Source organism: Ictalurus furcatus, chromosome 5, assembly GCF_023375685.1.
Source record: "Ictalurus furcatus strain D&B chromosome 5, Billie_1.0, whole genome shotgun sequence".
NCBI lineage: Eukaryota > Metazoa > Chordata > Actinopteri > Siluriformes > Ictaluridae > Ictalurus > Ictalurus furcatus.
This window is the reverse complement of record NC_071259.1, coordinates 8,151,864-8,171,530: the sequence shown is the minus strand read 5'-3', so window position 1 is coordinate 8,171,530 and position 19,667 is coordinate 8,151,864. Positions and strand designations below refer to the sequence as shown.

The window sequence follows — 19,667 nt, the reverse complement described above, 5'->3', positions numbered from 1 at the left end:
TGTGTACTTGTTTTTTTCCCCGTTCATCTTCACCACAGGCTTGAGCATCGTGTTAAAGTGGTTGATTCATACTGCAATATTTCTTTAGACTAGGTTATCACACCGAAACAATTTCAAATCATTACAGCCCTACAACCAATACAAAGGCTACCCCTGCTGAGAAATATAAATTATATAAATTATAAATACCATCCCAGAAATTCTAACTGCTTCCACTACAATCCATCAGCTATCCCTCAAAACCATTACCGTTACTGGTCTTTTTAATGAATGGTATCCGCTAGACATGACATGCCACCAATAGAAGGCAACAAATTACCAGTAGAGACCCACATGGATCATTACAGTTTCCATTAAAACCAATACAATTCCCATTACAACCATTACAAATTCTATGAGGGTTTCTATAGTTTTTTGGGGTTTTTTTTTTACAGCAGGGACTTTAAATACACATCAAGCTCAGCTGGCTTCCCTCATAAGCAAGCAATAAACCCTGCATGCTTGTTAAAATCATGAACTGTTTACTCAATGGATCTCGACGGTCATTAGCACAGAAAGCACCTTTCAAACACTCTTTACCGTTCAAAACAAACAAACAAACAAACAAACAAGTTTCAATATAGGTCGAGCCTGTCAAAATTGTAGTATAGCCTAGTAGACTATTTAGTATGTGGTTTGGGACACCACAGCCTTGGAGTACAGCTTACTTCTGTGCCTGTACTACAACACACTAAATGCTAGCGTATTAAACAGCTGGGGAAAGATTTAATGGCGTAATATTTCGACACAGTGGAGGATACTTTGTGTACTCTAACAGCCTTTATGGTGTCTTAAGTCATATTTCCGTTTTAAAGGGGTTTTTTTGGTTATTGTGTAAAGGCTTAAAGTATTTACCTGTAAATCTGAATATATATATATATATATATATATATATATATATATATATATATATATATATATATATGAGAGAGAGAGAGAGAGAGAGAGAGAGAGAGACTATGAGCTACCGGTTATGACTCGCGCGTCATGTAAAAGCGTGACAGGGTACTGAACATACACCACAAATCACCTCAACATCCTGTACTGCCCTCTTTATCTGTATAGCCAACAGTTTAATTCCTTTTCTATTTGATTAACTGGGACTATTTATCCTACAGCAGGCGTTTTAAGAACTAAGGCGTGTCCAGTAACCTATAAACTGTAAATAAACACCGCGTTTCGGCTTACCTCGCCGTTCTTTAAGCGGAGTACCTGTTCCCAGTGCATCGCGCGCTTCCCTGCGTTATAGCTGCTTGTGTCTGAAATGTCCACTTCATTTATAATGCCGTCAAAGCGGACTGTGTGTGTGTGTGTGTGTGTGTGTGTGTGTGTGTGTGTGTGAGTATCTCCGCTGCGCTCTTGCCTCCTTGTTTCTCCTGAAACTCGCCAAACTTGTTTTGAAAGTTAAGTTTAAGCGCGGCACCTGAAACTGCGAGCGCCCCGCCCTCTGTTTACGCGTGACATCATCGTCCGTGACATCACCGTCCGCTAGCGCAACTCCGCAAGCCAGCGCGCGACTGTCAGTTTATTCGTTATCGCACGTGGCGTGATCATGCCAGGTTTTTTTTTTTTTCTTAAAACACACCCGGACTTTATCCCTACACACCTCCTGCACTCTCACTGGGCATTTTATGAGCCACACCAACCATATTCGTCAGTTTGTATGTAGACAATCGCTGATCTATTGTTATGGACGATTACACGATTACTCTCTGCAGTGAAAAGGGATTATAAATACATAGTAGGCATATTACTGCTGACACCAGGACCCTTGCTTCAGTGAGACCTGAGTAGTAAATCATAAAGATTTTCATGTATGCATCCCAGACTCTTATTATTCACAATATTGCTCATACTGAACATACTTTCCACACAATACTGTTTGACTATACAGTCAGTATCCAGCTGTTGAGTTTGACATTATGTGTCTGGTTCCTCTCAAAGTTTCTGTAAAATTGCTTTGTGACCTTTTGTTAAAATGCAACACGAATCAAATTAAAACCGAGGTATTATTTTGGTAGCAGTCTATTATGAGAACACACACACAGTGACATGGTAGTGAAATGGTAGTGTGTTTGTGTGGTGGTGGTAGTATGTGTGTATTAGATGCGGTCAACATGTTGGGAATTTTAAACGCTCTGTACACTTACTGTCCACTGTAGTAGTCACGCTTACCTAGTTCACGCTGTATACGTACAGTTAGAGACATCGTTTTTGCATTTATTTTAGTCATCCTCTAGCTGTTCACCAGTGTGGTTAGTTTATTACCACGACACAGCATTTGGCTTGATACCAAAGTCAACACCACACTGTGCAGTTCTATCCTATCAGTGTCACTATTAAGCACAGTTCTCAAACCTGTTTCTTTTTGAAGCTTATTTATTTGTCCCAGAAATCTAGCATCAGACTCATTACAAATTGAAAAAGCAACGAAAACATCAATTCATGTAAAAACCGTGCGCAAATCTGACCGTTATCACTAAATGAGTTAACATTTAGGAAAACACTGCTGATCTGGGCTACATCCAAAATTGCAGACTACCATACTAAATATAGCAACTTGTAATAATCTGATAGTGAATCATGTTTTGGCATACTCTTCAGCATGTAGAATTTGTCATAGCCCCTGTACTGGTCTAAGAAACAGTGACATACTACCGTGACACCTTATTAATGGTGTAAAATTTTGGGAACCTTTTTGCGTGTAAAAAGGATTGGGACATAGCCGGGGAGTTATTAAGATTTAGTGTAAATAGGCAGATAAATGGGTTTCAATGGTTGGGCATTTTAATGGCTGCCTCTCAGGTCAAACATGTTCCACCGGTTTTGGCAGGACCACAAACACTGATGTGGAATTTGAATGGCCAGCATTCCCCTGATTTTTAATTTAGTTAGACAGATGAAGCAATATCATTGGAAATTCTAGAATACATAAGAAAGGTTGTTTTCTTGCTTGTGAATTTAGACCCTGTCTTGACTCGTCAGAACCCTGTGGCTGCTTGGCACATTGAACTAATAAAGGTGGGTGACATGAAAAAAAAAACAACCACCATGACTGCTTCCAGACAGGTGTATTGCATGATATAATTAAGCGATTAAAATAAAACTATGATTAGTATACAACCATGCCCAGTTCACATCAGTTTTGCAAAAACCGCAAGAGGAAAAAAATCTAAGTGACTTTGAAAGATTATTGGGGGCATGGATGACAAAGTCATAACGACTCGCTGAGTTTCAATAGGTATGGCTGAAATCGTACAATTCCTGGCTAAATAGCCTTTTAGAATAGTAGGCCTATATATATCACACCTGTTACCACACTACATAGTGTTTAGTGTGGGAATATGCATATTGTGGTGCAGACATAGCTATTGTCTATTGTCTGCACACTTCTTTTAGTGGCCTAAAAATTAGAGACCTACTTTTACCTAATGACTAATCTTACCTAATACACCTTTAAATGCCACAAAACAGACCACACACTGCAGTTTTAGCTGTAATGAGGATTAGTTTACTAGGCTTATCTGTATAAATACTGTAACAGTCAATTGTACTGCTTTTTGTTCAGAATGCACTTGATGAATTCACTTAAAGACTCAGAAATGGCCACTTGCAGCACAAAGAGGACTGGGTGTAGAGCGGGGAACACATTTTTCAGTTTCAATTGCCCTTGACAGAGAGAATGAATGAAACAGCCAATCAGCCAATCATGTGGCAGCAGCACAACACATAAAAACGCACAGATGCAGGGTCAATAGCTTCAGTTAAAGTTCACATCAAACATGAGAATGGAGGAAAATGTGATCTCAGCAGTGTTGATTGTGGCATGGTTGTTGGTGCCAGACAAGCTGGTTTGAGTATTTCAGAAACTGCTGATTTCCTGGAATTCTACATGCAACAACAACCTCTAGAGCAGGGCTGACAAACCCAAATTCTGCAAAGGCCACATCAACATTTTTGCAAAAATGAAAGCAGAATAATACAGTTTCTATGAAAAAGAATGGAGATCAGAAACTATTCAGCTATATAACAATTATTATACAGAGAAGCAATGCAAAGCAAACTGGGACCGCTGAAGACTGGGAAAACATTGTCTGGTATTTTATTTATTTTCATTTGTCCAGTTTTGTTCAGAGCCTGCGTCATGTAGTCTTAGATTGCTGTTCTTGACTTAGAGCAGTGGAACCCAATGTGGTCTTTTGCCGTTGTCGCCCATCCAGCTCAAGGTTTGATGTGCTGTGTGTTCTGAGATGCTTTTCTGCTCACCACTGTTGTAAAGGGTGGCTATTTTAGTTATTCTCAGCTCACACCAGTCTGCTCATTCTCTTCTGACCTCTTGCACCAACAAGGCTTTTCCACGTGCAGAACTACCACTCACTCATTCAGCCTGTTTTTGTTTTTTGCAACATGCTGTGTAAAATCTAGAGAATGTTGAGTGTGAAAAACTCAAGAGATCAGCTGCTTCTGAAATAAACGTAAAAACTGGGTGTTGCAAAGTGACCAGACCCCTGAGTCTATATTAGCTGAAAGCATCTGTTGTACAAACACAAACCTGCTTACATTCTACTTTCTCAACTGACGACCTACTCACAATCATCAGCCAATGAAATTTTTATATTTTCATCTCACCCTACAGAAAACAACTTAAAAAAACCTTAACACAATTGGCAAAGAAGGAACACACGCATTTTAGACTTATAAACAATATCGTCTCCTCCTCATGGTTTTGAAAAGGAAATACATTAGGTTTTCTGGTTTTCTACTCCTAAAGTTTATGGTGCCTTGAACCTTTAACCAGGCAATGAACTTTAGCTCATAAACTATTGAAACTGGCCTTATGATAGAACTAAGGAGTAGGGATTCTCCCAAGAGGAAATAGTGAGGGAATGACAACAAGGGCAAGCTAAAAACAGCAGTGAAATGAGGCCATAGTTGAAGCTTCACTCCAGTTGGTAAAAAACAAAACAAAAAAATAAAGTCTGTTGGTGCATACCAAAATACAATCAATAAAATAAAGAAACCGATCGTAAAGATTAGTTTGGGTTGGCATTCTAATATTATACTACTGCACATTAAAGGAACTATCTGGAAAAGTAGCAAAGTAACCCAGAGCTTATTTCCAGAGTACATACCAACCACATTATTCACATATCGCTGAAGCTTTGAATCAGACCTGACATCCGGTGAGTAACAGTACATAGTTATGGACTGAAGTACTTTTAACACAGGACTGAACTCATCAACGTCATACCAGGAAAAAAGGTTACACAAAATACATTGTGTATAACACCAGAGCAAGTCCAAAGCTGTATATACAATCACCCATGTAGCCTATTTCATCTGTGGTATGAATTTAGCTGAGGAATGTATTATTCAACGCTATTTATGAACACCTGCTCCTCTGATGAGAATGATCCCGTCACTCAGTGGGTAATACACATGAACCAGCAGCTAATCCACTCACAGACAGCGTGTCACTTATTTTTGACTCACTGACCAAGGTTAGGATATAATCAGAGGACAGTTTGGTTCATCAGCTGACAACGTTGAACTACAAATCTTGATAAGGAGGCTCGTGCAGCCCTGGTGCACAGTGATATCGAGCAATAAAACTGTGAGGTGCTTTCCAGTGATACGGAAAATAGGATATACAAACATGACAGTTGATGGAAATATGGAAACAATAGAGAACTAACCCTTTGCCAGAGCAGATCAGTGATTTGTTTTTTGGTGAATCAGATTCAATGAGAGATGTCATCATTAGGTAGGAGTAAAGACAGACCATAAAAAAGATGCAGTTGATGAACTGTTATAAATTTACAACAAAGAAAAGTCTAACTGCGTCAAGACTGGAGTATTTAGAATCAACTGGAAAATTTGACAATCCTCAAAAGCTTGGGTAAACAAAGTACTTCTGGGGATCAAAAAATACTGTAGCAGAACCAATAGTTAGTTCAAGCTGTCCAGTTTTGTTTTTTAGCTTAAAAAATGTTTTTTTTTTAAAAAAAATTTATTAATTAATTAAATACATACATACATACATACATACATATATATACACACACACACACACACACACACACACACACATATATATATATATATATATATATATATATATATATATATATATATATTAAACCATAATGGCATCTGGAACAGATTTTTTTTGTTGTTGTTGCAGCCAATCACATGCATTTATGTACGTCATTTATCTGAAGGCAGCCCATCAAACAAGTCAAGAGTTTTAGCTTTTCAAATCTTGTAGATTTTACAAAAAAAATTCATTCATCCTCTTCAGTCTGATTGATTGGCATAGCTTATTAAAAAAATTCAAGAAAGAGAAGTATGTGTTTATTCTCCATATTAAGTTCAAAACAGCGCTAGTCCAAAGTAGTAATGTGAAGCACTACTTTAAAAAATACAACCACACCCACACAACAAAACCACTTCAAATATAGCCATGACCTAATCATTAAAGCATTTATTGATGCAGGTTGAGCGTTAAAAGGCAACTGTTGTTACCATCCAGTCATGTTAGTTGCTTATCTGGACCTTTGTAAACAAATCATTTTATCTATGTGGATCTTAACAAATCTGACTTTGTTCTACAGGTTAGTGTAGGCCGGCTCTGTGAGTCCCATGCTTGCCTAGGGCAATTCTGCTAAATGTATTGGAGTATAAGGAACAGGAATATGTGCATGCAGTACAAGCAAATAAGCAATTGGGTGTGTTGAAAACGAATCTTAGAATTACAGGAAACTCCGTGGTGTATGTATTATATTTCCCCATTCATATCTGTAACTTACTTACTTGGTCATTTATTTATTTAGGAAATGATCCAAGTATGTGAACCTTTGCTTTCAGTATCTGGTGTGACTCCTTTGTGCAGCAATAAGTGCAACTAAACATTTCCGGTAACTGTTGATCAGTCCTGCACATCGGTTGGAGGAATTTTAGCCCATTCCTCACTACAGAACAGCTTCAACACTGGGATGTTGGTGGGTTTCTTCACATGAACTGCTTGCTTCAGGTCTTTCTACAACATTTCTATTGAATTAAGGTGAGGACTTTGACTTGGCCATTCCAAAACATTAACTTTATTCTTCTTTAACCATTCTTTTGTAGAAAGACTTGTGTGCTTAGTGTCGTTGTCTTGCTGCATGACCCACTTTCTCTTGAGATTCAGTTCATGGACAGATGTCCTGAAATTTTCCTTTAGAATTCGCTGGTATAATTCAGAATTCATTGTTCCATCAGTGATGGAAAGACGTCCTGGCCCTGATGCGGCAAAACAGGGTTAACCAAGATGCTCCCACCACCATGTTTCACAGATGGAATAGGGTTCTTATGCTGGAACGCAGTTATGCTGATCATTTAAACCAAAAATTCTATTATGGTCTCATCCATGCACAAAACATTTTTCCAATAGCCTTCTGTCTTGTACACGCGATCTTTAGCAAACTGCAGACGGGCAGCAATGTTCTTTTTGGAGAGCAGTGGCTTTCTCCTTGCAACCCTGCCATGCACAGCACTGTTGTTCAGTGTTCTCCTGATTGTGGACTCATGAACACTAACATTAGCCAATCTGAGAGAGGCCTTTAGTTGCTTAGAATTTACCCTGAGTTTCTTTGTGACCTCGCGGACTATAACACAACTTGTTGGTCGACCACTTCTGGGGAAGATGGTCTTGAATTTCCTCCATTTGTAAACAATCTGTCTGACTGTGGATTGGTGGAGTCCAAACACTTTATAGATGGTTTTGTAACCTTTTCCAGCCTGATAAGCATCAACAACTCTTTTTCTGGGGTCCTCAGAAATCTCCCTTCTTTGTGCCATGATACATTTCCACTGACATGTGTTGTGAAGATCAGAGTCTGATAGATCCCTGCTCTTCAAATAAAACAGGTGTTCACTCACACCTGATTGTCATCCCATTGATTGAAAACACCTGACTCTAATTTCACCTTCAAATGAACTGCTAATCCTAGAGGTTCACGTATTTTTTCCACTCACAGATATATAATATTGCATCATTTTCCTCAATAAGTAAACAGCCAAGTATATAGTCTCATTTGTTTAATTGGGTTCTCGTTGTCTACTTTTAGGACTTGTGTGAAAATCTCAAGATGTTTTAGGGGATATTTATGCAGATATTTAGATAACTCAAAATGGTTCACAACCTTTCAATCACCACTGTATTCCTGAATTAACCTGCAATCACCCCCTGGATTTACACATATCCATTCACCCCCTCCCATGTGTGTGCACACGCATATATGCAAACACATCCGACCTTGGCAAAGAAGGTAACACACTCACCCACACCCACACACACACGCAAACACAGCTTCCACCGCAGGACAAAATCGTGTTTACATCCCAAACAGTACGACCAAAACGAGACAGTGGCTCGGCTGAAAAGCAAGCTCAAATAATTCTGCTGATTGAAAGCGCACACATTGAAATTGCAAAAAAAAAAAAAAAAAAAAGGCCAAGCCCATCATCTTTGATAAACGAATGGAATGAATTTAAACCATATACCACATCATTATGTGTCCAGTTTAGAAATACATGAGATGATAGAGTGTGTCTCTTTAAGCAATGCAAGTTATTATATACACTCGGAAGTGATAAGTAAACTAGATTGCTTCTGTCTCATTGCAATAAACAAACAAACAAACAAACAAACAAATAAATACTTCAATGTGTGTATGTGTACACAAGTTTGAGAAAGGAATTCTGAATGAGTTTATGCTACATTAGATCATAAATAAGGGATGACTAACTACTCACCCAGGATGAGGTTAGGCCACTATACTGGCCCATGTTTTCAAGGCAAGAAACAAAGTTACTCCATGGCTGAGGAGTCATTATGTGTCGTGCACTGCAACCACAGTTCAGCTGGTGAAAACACACCAAGAAAGGGAACTAGCTAGTGCTAATATGTGCATTGCTTCTAAAAACAAAAGCTCATCTCAGCTAGCATAACCTGCAGTCAGATCTGATTTATTACTAGCATCATCCCTTTATGAATGCAGGAAATCTGGCACAGCAATATTAATGCTAGTTTGTTTACTTTTGGGAAACAAATCTAAAAGAATGTTCTGTATTTCACTGGATCCAACTGGGTTTTGACTGAAGTGTACTTTAGGTCAATAGTATAATTAGTATTACATTAAACAAATACATGGTCAAATAAGTTTCATAAACTGTCCATAATTATCCAAACAGCATCTGTTCACATTTGAAAGTAATCTGACTGTAAAGCAATAAAAGTAATTGAGGACTGTTACTGTCACCCTGTGGCTGCATGCTGTTATACACCGAGTGTGGTAACGAGATGAAAAGCTGAAAATGTTTGAGTAATTATGGTCACAGGATCGAGGACAAGCTTAATCTTGGAATAATTCATGAAGTCTTTTCATGACTGTATGATTAGGGGTGTAATACAATGCCACTATCTGTATCAGTATCTGTATCAGTGCTCCAATTATTTGTATCCGTGTCTATATATATATATCTGAGCTTTATTTTTCAGAAGTATAGCATATCTAACCATTGTTATGCTGACGATTCTCAATTTTATTTCCCAGTGAGCTTAGACAAGAATTTTAGGTTCCTCCACATCCTCCTTACCTGGACTGGCTGCCATGTTAGGTCCTCTGTTGTTGAATGTACAAGATCATGTAAGAAGTCTTGGAGGGATTTTAGATTCATCATTAATTCTCAACAAGCAAATCAGTGCTGCTGTTAAGGGTAACTTTTTCCATCTGAGATCTGTCACTAACGTTAAGCATTTTCTTTGGTAAATGGTCTGCATTTATATAGCGCTTTTTTTAACCTTAGCAGTTTTGTGCTTTACACCGCTTTACACTGTGTCTCATTCACCCATTCACACACACACTCACTCACACACCAATGGTAGTAAGGCACTAGATTGCCATCGGGAGCAACTTAGGGTTCAGCAAGGACACTTCAGCATGTGGAGTCACGTTCGCCGGGAATCAAATCGCCAACCCTACGATTAGCGGACATCCCGCTCTACCACCTGAGCCACAGCTGCCCCAAGCAAAGACCTGGAAATTGTGATTCATTCGCTAATCTCATCATGGTTAGAATATTGTAAGTCTACATTGGCCTATCTCAAACTGTGTTTTCCCACCTACAAACACCTACATGAACATTTTTGGTTCAAAATATGGCAGCTAGATTTTTAACAGGATCAAGAATTTTAAAATTCTGCTCTATGTTTATAAGGCACTCTCTGGTCTAGCGACCAAAATATAGCAGTGATCTTCTTCACCCTAATTCCCCCATAAGAGTCTTCTGCTCAACTTCTTTTGATAGTACCTTGTTGTCACTATAAAACCAAAAAGGTGATTGTGCCTTTTCAGTGGGAGGTCCTTAACTCTGGAACAGTCTCCCTTTCCATGTGAGGCCAGCTTCTTCAATAGCCACTTTTAAATTTTCATTGAAAACGTATTTTTATACTTTAGCTTTTGAATAGGTATTTTAATAGGTAGAAATAGGTAAATACTTGGTGTTGTATTGAAAGGTAATCATTATTATTATTATTGCTACTATATATTTAAACATAACTCTGTTATGGCTTATTTGTTTGACTGAATTGTAATTGTTTGGGTCAACTTCTTTTGTCGTTTTAAATGTGCTCTACAAATAAAGGCTGACTTGACTTGATATCTATATCTACATGTATACCTGTATTTGTATCTGTTTAGTGCTCCAAATATTCATATCCATATCTGTATTCGTACTGAACATGACGTGGACTTGGCCTAAACCAGAAGGATCCCCCCCCTAATGCAATTGCTTTTTTAGTGTAGTTATTCTTTTTGTTTGTACCTGTACATGATGTTTTCTAACAAATTTATGTCATTTCTATGTCCCAAATTACATGTCTAAACAAGCCAGTGACCTAATTTAAACCACGTAACCCTGACCAGGCAGTTACTAAGAATGAATGAATGGATGAATGAATGAACGCTGTATGGGGCAAAAATGAAAAAACAAATAGTGCACCTGCTATGAATATATGTATTTGTTTAGAACTCAGATCTGTCTAATCCAAATAATGTTTGGATTACATGCTTCATACCAAAGCTCACACCTCATGCCAATACTCAGTCTAGTAAAACAATCAAAATTCATGAGAATTTGTACCAAATCTCAGCGACAACAAAAATAATATGTTAAAATTAGCTTGGTCAAGGGGTATTGATTAATTTTCAGTTCTGATAATAGTGCTGGCTGTAACGCAAATGAAGGGGTATAAAATTTTGAACAGGATGATCGGTGTAAATTGTTATTATTTAGTCTTCTGGGAAACATGTAAAAATCTTACGTAGATTCTGAAGGGCAGGAGTAAATGAAACAAATAAAATCTTTAAACAAAATAATAATTTACCTCCCCCTGGGTCTTAATGTATCGTGTTGCCTTCTTGAGCATCAGTGAATGTTTGCACCTTATGTAATTGTTATGTCCCTCAGTTGGATCTCAAAATCATATAGCCACTATTGGAAAGGGGTCAAATATGCGGAAAATGCTGGAAAAACAAAGAATTTGAAGGGCCTGGAGGATTTTTCTGAAGATCAGTGGGCAGTTTAACTGCTCAGGACAAACAAGGGACTCATGAACAACTATCACAAAACATCAAAACATCAACGTTGTTGATCATCCAGGTAACGACACACAGTATTAAGAATCGAGGGGATGTAAACTTTTGAACTGTTTCGTTTTTGTGTACATTCAGTAATCATTGTGTCTTGTGGACTAGATGTAAACATCTGTTATGTGAAATAGTTTATTCAGGGTAGCACTAAATAAAACACAAAATGCAATTTTTATGATCCCTCTTATTGTTTTTTTTTAAAATTAACATTTTGCAGATTCCGCAAGACCTCAACTATATTGCACTGCTGTTGCATAGTCACGTCTAAAAAAAAGAGTAACAAATGCAAGAAAGAGACACGTTACCTCATGAATTAGCATGTCTGTGAAAATTGAATAGCCAGACATCCCTAACAGAGACTGTGTGGTCAGATCAGATTACTGCAAAAGTTAATAATTCATGTACATCAGCTACGCAATTCTTCACGCAAATATGTTCCTTTTTGTCAGAGTTCACTGATTTCAGCTTGATTGTAAAGCTCATGTGTAATGTCTCTGGATCAAAACGTAATGACAACCTCTAGAATTTAACAGCCGCTGACATTCATTCACATACCACCAAATACCATGAATTCTCCTACTTATTAGATATTATTATAAGGAATTATCTGGATTAAATTAGTGCATGAGTGTGATAGAAAAATTAATCAAATTCTGAGGAAGATATAAGCAGCACACAGAAATCGATTGTGCTATGTGCATATTGAACACACGCTTCATGAATACTTCTGCTTGAGAAGCTGTGTTTCAGTATCTACTGAAGCCTCATAAATGTAAAATTATGCACATATTAGAAGAGTATTCTCGAGAGTCAGAAGACCACAGACTGTGTCAATATTAATGCACCACTAGACAAGAGAAAAAAAGAGGAAACAGTCAAGCCAAAGTGCTGGTGCCAAACTTTCTCTCTCTCTCTCTCTCTCTCTCTTTCACTCCGCCCCCGGTTAAAGACCCTCACGTTGAAACAAAGTCCCGCTCAGAATTTCAGAAATCCTTTTTCTTGTTTCTTTTTCTTGTCACCAACAATGGACCTTTTCACTGTCAATGGACAATTACATAACCTAATCCTGAATGAGGCCATGCATGTAACTAACACACACACATACACACAATCTCTCTCTCTCTCTCTCACACTCTCTCTTTCTCTCACACACGCACACACACACCACACACACACACACACACAAGAAGCTAAGTTTTACTGCAAAAAGGATGTTTGACAGCTCTTTCAGTAATGACAGTTGTGTGAACAAAAATGACACAAACATTGGCATAAAACTGGCCAAATGATAAGAAAATGAGAGTCTTTCATGAGAGATTACACCGAAACAAATTCTGCAAGTTTATTAAAGGCTTGTCACATTCGTCGACACATATACATGTATATCATACACCTCAAAAATGTAGAGAGATATAATGTAAAGACACAAGAAGAAAATCCTTGATGCACACAAAAGAACTCACTGTATTTGTTGGAGAGGTAGATGGAGAGGAGTCTGGTGTTATCAGGTTGAGAATAATTTCCATTGGAGAAATCATTGAGACAGGTCTGGAGTGTTGTCCAGGAGCACCAAGCCGGTTCGTTCTAAAAGCTAAGCTTCGATGAAGCTACTACTTGATCACTATGCTATAGAGTAGAAGTACAACTGCCGGAAAGAGTTCCAGCAAACTTGAATAGGAGTCTGAAGTTCAGAACTCCTCTCCCCTGGGTTTAAATCCTTAAAACCACAGAAGCAGCTGAATCCATTTAGGAAAGACCTACAGTAAGATGAAAAGATTAACACAAAGTGGTCTGAGTTCAAAGCTAGAGATATAAAAGAATATAATAGCTTGACATTTCCACAGCTTTCCGGTAAGAAAGAAAGAACAGAACAGAAACTGAGAGCACGAGAAAGGGCGCAACTTTTTTTTTTTTTCTTTTCCCACCCCTGGTGTGATTGCTTAGACAGCAAGACCATGGTTTTGGCCAGCAGAAGTGGTATCCATTTGCCTCGCAGAGCTTAGAAAGCACAGCCAATGTGTGTGTGTCCTGCAAACCTAAACCAATCAGTGAACACAGTGGCCTCTGTAAACCAATCAACACCCACAATCCGGGGGATCCGAGCTAGTGACTGGCTATTATCCAAAGTGCAATCAATGGGCTAATGAGATATGCAGCAAAGAACCCAAAGACCATTGGTCATACCTTACAAGATGTGAAAGCACAACAACTAGCCAGAAAGAAATGAAAAGTAAGTATAAAACAGCACACTCAATCTCATTAAACCATGGCAAGATGATAGTGGGGGGCAAGTACCAGAAGCTTCTCAATGGAAAGGAATGAAAAGGGGAGGAAATAGAGTGCGGTGAGGGAATGTGTGTGTGTGTGTGTGTGTGTGTGTGTGTGTGTGTGTGTGTGAGAGAGAGAGAGAGAGAGAGAGAGAGAGAGAGAGAGAGAGAGTGAGAGAGTTGAAAAATGGATTACATAAGACTAGCCTCCATTCATTTGAATTAAACTAGCAAACTAGCAGCTCTGACTTTAGTGCTGGTTGTAATTTAATTCACAGGTTTGTATTAATGTGCTCATTGTACTGTAGTATGCTGTTGTTTCTATAGCAACAATTCATTCACAAGGACTGTGAATGAACACATAAAGTGTTGTTCTTTAACAAAGTAAAATGTTGACATCTTGCAGCTTTCTGTAAGTTTGTAACAGTCTGTATTTTTCTTTTTTGGTAACAGTTTTAGGTATAGCACCTCACTTGAACAGCTAGCCTACTTAAAACAAAATGAACATACAAAAGAAAATGTAAGAAAACTGTACTTCTACATTGCTGGGATAAATGATTCAAGGCAAGCTTATTTTTTTTTTTACCAGACCACCAGTCAAATGTCAGTGGTACAGAATCTATAACATGGTGTAATGATTGGAAATTTGAATTGAATTTTAGATTCAGATACCGTCATTTACTGAAGAAGAAGAAGAAAAAAAAAAACAATACAGTAAAAGGTAATATATGTGTGAATGTACCACACTGGGTCAAGCATGTTCAAGCAAGGATGTATGTACGAGTGCCGACTAATGCTAGTCATATGAGAACAATGCTGATGATGTCATTGGCATGGTGACATCAGTGCTGTCACTTGACAGACACAGACACAAACATGTTTTGCCCTTGAAACATATATACCTCCACCATACTAAGACTAAAAGCTCCCCAATGGAGAAAAAAGATAACATTACTCATCCTGAGGCTGTGTATATATTCAATGCATTTCTTGTCACACTCGAATAAACACACGTTATTTTTTAAATAAATCAAATATAATATTACACAGCCTGTTTTTAGATTTTTTTTTTTATACACACTTTATATTTTCTTATTCTACTGGCTGATAATTTGTTCTAGAAATATTCTAGAAACAAATACTTAAAAGTAGTAGAAGTGCTACACTTACACCTACATCTAAATTTAACTCAAACCTTAACCTCAGTAACCAAAAGGAGAAGTTTGGACGCTTTACGTCAGTAAAAGCACATGGGGATTAGCCAAATGTTCCTCAAAACTGTCAAATCATTCTTATCCTTCTTGGTACATTTGGTCCCCACCAAGATAGAAAAACATGCGCACACACAAACACACACACATCCACTGAAACAAAGCCAAAGCTGGCCTTTTGTACTCTAAAACAATCAATGGACTCATTAAGACTTATATAAAGTTGGACTCAGTGGACCAAATCAATCTAAATGGGAATGAATGGAATTTTAGCTCGCTCACTCTGCCAACATTGTTTACACAAGCACTTATATCTTCCGGACTGGGCTCGTTTACCAATTAGAAGTGCTTATGCGCTTAATCTTTCCTTTATCTTTATAACATATATGCTCATACACCCTCAAATGCTTATACTATGATGGGTTAGAGTCATGCATTTGGCGCAGCATTGCACTGTGACAAATTAAAGGGGGGGAAAAAAGGTGTTGGGCCACCACGAGTCACCAGAAAAGCTTCAATGTGGCTTGACGTAGTCTCTGGAACAGTCCTGGAGCAAGGAACACCAACCATTCTTCCAAAAGATATTCACTTGGCAGTTTGACGATGGTGTTAGAGAGCGCTGTCTAACACGTAAGTCCAAAATCGCCCGTAGATATTCGACTTGGTTGAGTTCTGGTAACATTACGGTCCTAGCATATGCTTTACACCATTTTCATCCTCATCTAACCATTCAGTGAGCCCTCATGCCCTGTGGATGGGGCAGAATCATCCTGGAACAGAGCATTCATATCAGTAGAGAAAGGTTTCAATAGGATAAAAGGTGATCAATCAGAAAAACGCATTGATTTGAGTGACCCTTTCCTCTAACTGGACAAGTGGACTCAAACCATAATGAGTCTTTATTGGTCACATATACATATGCACAATGAAATCCCTTTCTTCGCATACCCCAGCATGTTAGGGTCAGAGCGCAGGGTCAGCCATGATACAGCACCCCTGGAGCAGAAGGGCCTTGCTCAAGGGCCCAACAGTGGCAGCTTGGCAGTGCTGGGGCTTGAACCCCCGACCTTCCGACCAGTAACCCAGAGCCTTAACCGTCAAACCACCACTGTCTCCCATACATCAATTCATTCATCTGTCTGGGTTTTCGCTTTATCTAGGTGTTCAAGAAATGAGCATACTTATTAGATAGGATTTGAGCTTCAAGCAGGAAAAGGACCCAACAAAATCATTTAGTAGCTTGACAAGCTTGTCAGTTGTGATAAATTATATTTTTAACATGTCAATAGGTGTATTCAGTGCGGCTCAGGATTTGTCACCGCAGATAACCAGATAAGCTTCTTTTCAACACTGTTTTGTCCACTGGCTAATCACACAGAGGTCTTAGATAAGAAGAAGAATGGACACTTGTCCACACCCAGTTGAAATGTTCTAAAAGAATCTGTTGTTGTAAGAAGGGAAGTTTCTTCATGCTCTATATTACATACTGGTTTTTTTTTGTTTGTTTTTTTTTTTTTTTTTTTTTTTTTTACAGATATAGAGGAAAGGAAAGTGAAGGGGCAGTGAAATCAGGATAAATGAGGAAGGTGTGTGGAGAGGCACGGATGAGGAGAGGAGTGGGGAAAGGAAGAAAAACAAGCAAAGATAGAAAAAGTAAAACCATTAAGTAATCCTTGCTTGGAAGTTAAATATGAATTATGATAACCTGGCAACCCAGCATCAACAGTCTTTGGTATATCTAAGTATCTGATCACAACTATATGTTCATGGAGGATGACGTTAAATGACACACTCCATCAGGAGTGAAAGTATTTTTGTGATGACCTGATAGGTGTTTAATAAGTGTTTTGAACGCATGTCAAAAGCACAAAACCAAAAGTATAGCATAAAGGCCAATAAAGAGCTACATCAAAGCTGTATAACACACTGTATTACTGGTTCCAAAAAAAGTGCCTTGATAAACACATATTGTAATGACAGCAGGGCAGATTCAAAACAAGCTAGAGAAACTGATGTTATCTGGTTAAAAGCATTTGTGTCATCAGTGAAAATCATGTGGCAAGACTGGAATTTCTGGCAAACAATGCAAGTTTAACGAGCGAAACAAAACGTGCAGCTCCACAGACCATAGATTCACTGATTAAACAGTCATAACATGTTAATAACGATGTAAAGACACGATACTCACATCACTTAACACCAAAGCGGAAAGGCGGCAACATCACATTTCTAAAAGAAATGCATCTGAATGTGTGTGAGGGCATGTACGTGTGTGTGTGTGTGTGTATGTGTGTGTGTGTGTGTACATACCACGTTCTATTCACAAGAACAGAAAACAGGAAAAGACAAACCATAATAGACAGGAAAGGACTATCAATTATCACGGCCTTCATCGCTCTGGCCAAAGTATGTCCGGCTGGCAGCCATGCCAAGTAACACTTGCCCTTTAGTTGAGTTGCTGTACTCAGTTGCTTAACGCTTATGCAGCAGTAACTCAACCATGATGTATTAACATCCTTTTTTGGGGCAAAGGGAGTGAGAGTGCGAACTCCTTTAGATTGTGTGTTGCATTAAACAGATGCCGCCCTCTTTATCACAGATGATCCAAATCTCCCACTAGATGGAGACAGGCGAGATACAGTTTGCACAAGGTGTGTGAGAGGGAGTGACAGAGAGACAGAAAGAGAGAAAGAACGAGAGAGAGAGAGAGAGAGAGAGAGACATTTATCTGGGCCACTGGGACATAACTGAACTGTCTATGGCCCTAATGTATTATTCATAGCTCACATGTGCATGTAAGATTAGGCTTAGATGTGGGTGTGGGTTTGTGTGTGATAGAAAGGCAGAGGAGATTGTGTCGGACAAATGAGCTGGTGTTTCCTGTTATATCTTTTCTTTTGGTCTCTCAGGGTGGCAGAATTTTGGGATATGCGGATCCTAGTCAGCCTTGAACATTCATTCCATACACACAAACACACACACACACACACACACACACACACACATATATGCGTACATGCCTAGGTTAAAAATAGAGGTGGAAGAGAGATGGATTTTGTGTTAAGTTACTGCTATTATTACAATAAATAATAAGACATCTTACATCTTAATACACATACAGTGACCTCCACTAAAATTGGCACTTGTGGTAAATATGAGCAAAATTGTCTTTATTGTTTAACCTTTTGATGTTTTGTTTAAAACATTCAAAAAAATACTCTGCTCTCATGGATTTCAAACAATTGCAAACAAAACACAGGTTTATCAAAAAAATAAAAATCTTTGTTAACACCGTTTTATTCAATACTTTCTGCTACCTCAATATTGTCAAGATAACTGAGTCTTCTCCTATAATGTCTGATGAGGTTGGAGAATACATGGCAAGGGATATGAGACCATTCCTTCATACAGAATCTCTCCAGATCCTTCAGATTTCGAGGTCCATGCTGGTGAACTCTCCTCTTCAGTTCACTCCACAGGCTTTCTATGGGTTTCAAGTCAGGGGACTGGGATGGCGATGGCACGACCTTGATTTTGTGGTCAGTAAACCATTTTTGTGTTGATGTTGATGTATGTTTTGGATCATTGTCCTGCTGGAAGATCCAACCATGGCCCATTTTAAGCTTTCTGGTAGAGGCAGTCAGGTTTTCATTTAATATCTGTTGATATTTGATAGAGTCCATGATGCCATGTATCCTAACAAAATGTCCAGGTCCACCAGAACCACCACCATATTTAACCGTGGGCATGGGGTATTTTTCATATGGCTACCTCTCTATGTGCCAAAACCACCTCTGGTGTTTACTGCCAAAAAGCTCTATTTTGGTTTCATCTGACCATAGAACCCGATCCCATTTGAAGTTCCAGTAGTCTCTGACAAACTGAAGATCCTTGAGTTTGTTTTTGAATGAGATTAGAGGCTTTTTTCTTGAAACCCTTCCAAACAACTTGTGGTGATGTAAGTCACTTTGGATTGCAGTTTTGGAGACTTTCTGACCCCAAGACGCAACTAAATTCTGCAATTCTCCAGCTGTGATCCTTCGAGATTTTTTGACCATCCTCTTCACAGTGCTTTGAGACAATATAGATACACGTCCAATTCCAGCTTTAATCATAACATTTCCAGTTGACTGGAACTTCTTAATTATTGCCCTGATGGTGGAAATGGGCATTTTCAGTGCTTGTGCTATTTTCTTATAACCACTTCCCATTTTGTGAAGCTCAACAACCTTTTGCCACACATCACAGCTATATTCCTTGGTCTTACCCATTGTTATGAAAGACTAAGGGAATTTGGCCTATGTGTTACCTCATATTTATACCCCTGTGAAACAGGAAGTCATGGTTGAACAATTTCCTGTTCCTAGTCACCCAGGTGTACTAAAGAAAATGTAAAATATCAATGGAAATATACTTCATATATATATATATATATATATATATATATATATATATAT

The 19,667-nt window shown here is 38.4% G+C and overlaps 1 protein-coding gene across 4 annotated transcripts in view; it reads right to left on the bottom strand.

Annotated features, from left to right (window-relative positions):
* The window catches only part of tmcc1a (transmembrane and coiled-coil domain family 1a), a 48,645-nt gene that overhangs the window by 8,165 nt on the left and 20,813 nt on the right, over positions 1-19,667 (bottom strand). The window contains exon 1 of one of the 4 annotated variants that reach the window (XM_053624599.1): positions 13,196-14,112. The exons of 2 other annotated variants lie outside the window; for them this stretch is intronic. In XM_053624599.1, the coding sequence (XP_053480574.1) occupies positions 13,196-13,270 (75 nt within the window). In that variant the 5' untranslated portion in view covers positions 13,271-14,112. Of the gene's footprint in view, positions 1-1,227; positions 1,726-13,195; positions 14,113-19,667 lie in introns of those variants that run through there. One more of the 4 variants, XM_053624601.1, reaches the window with a different exon arrangement.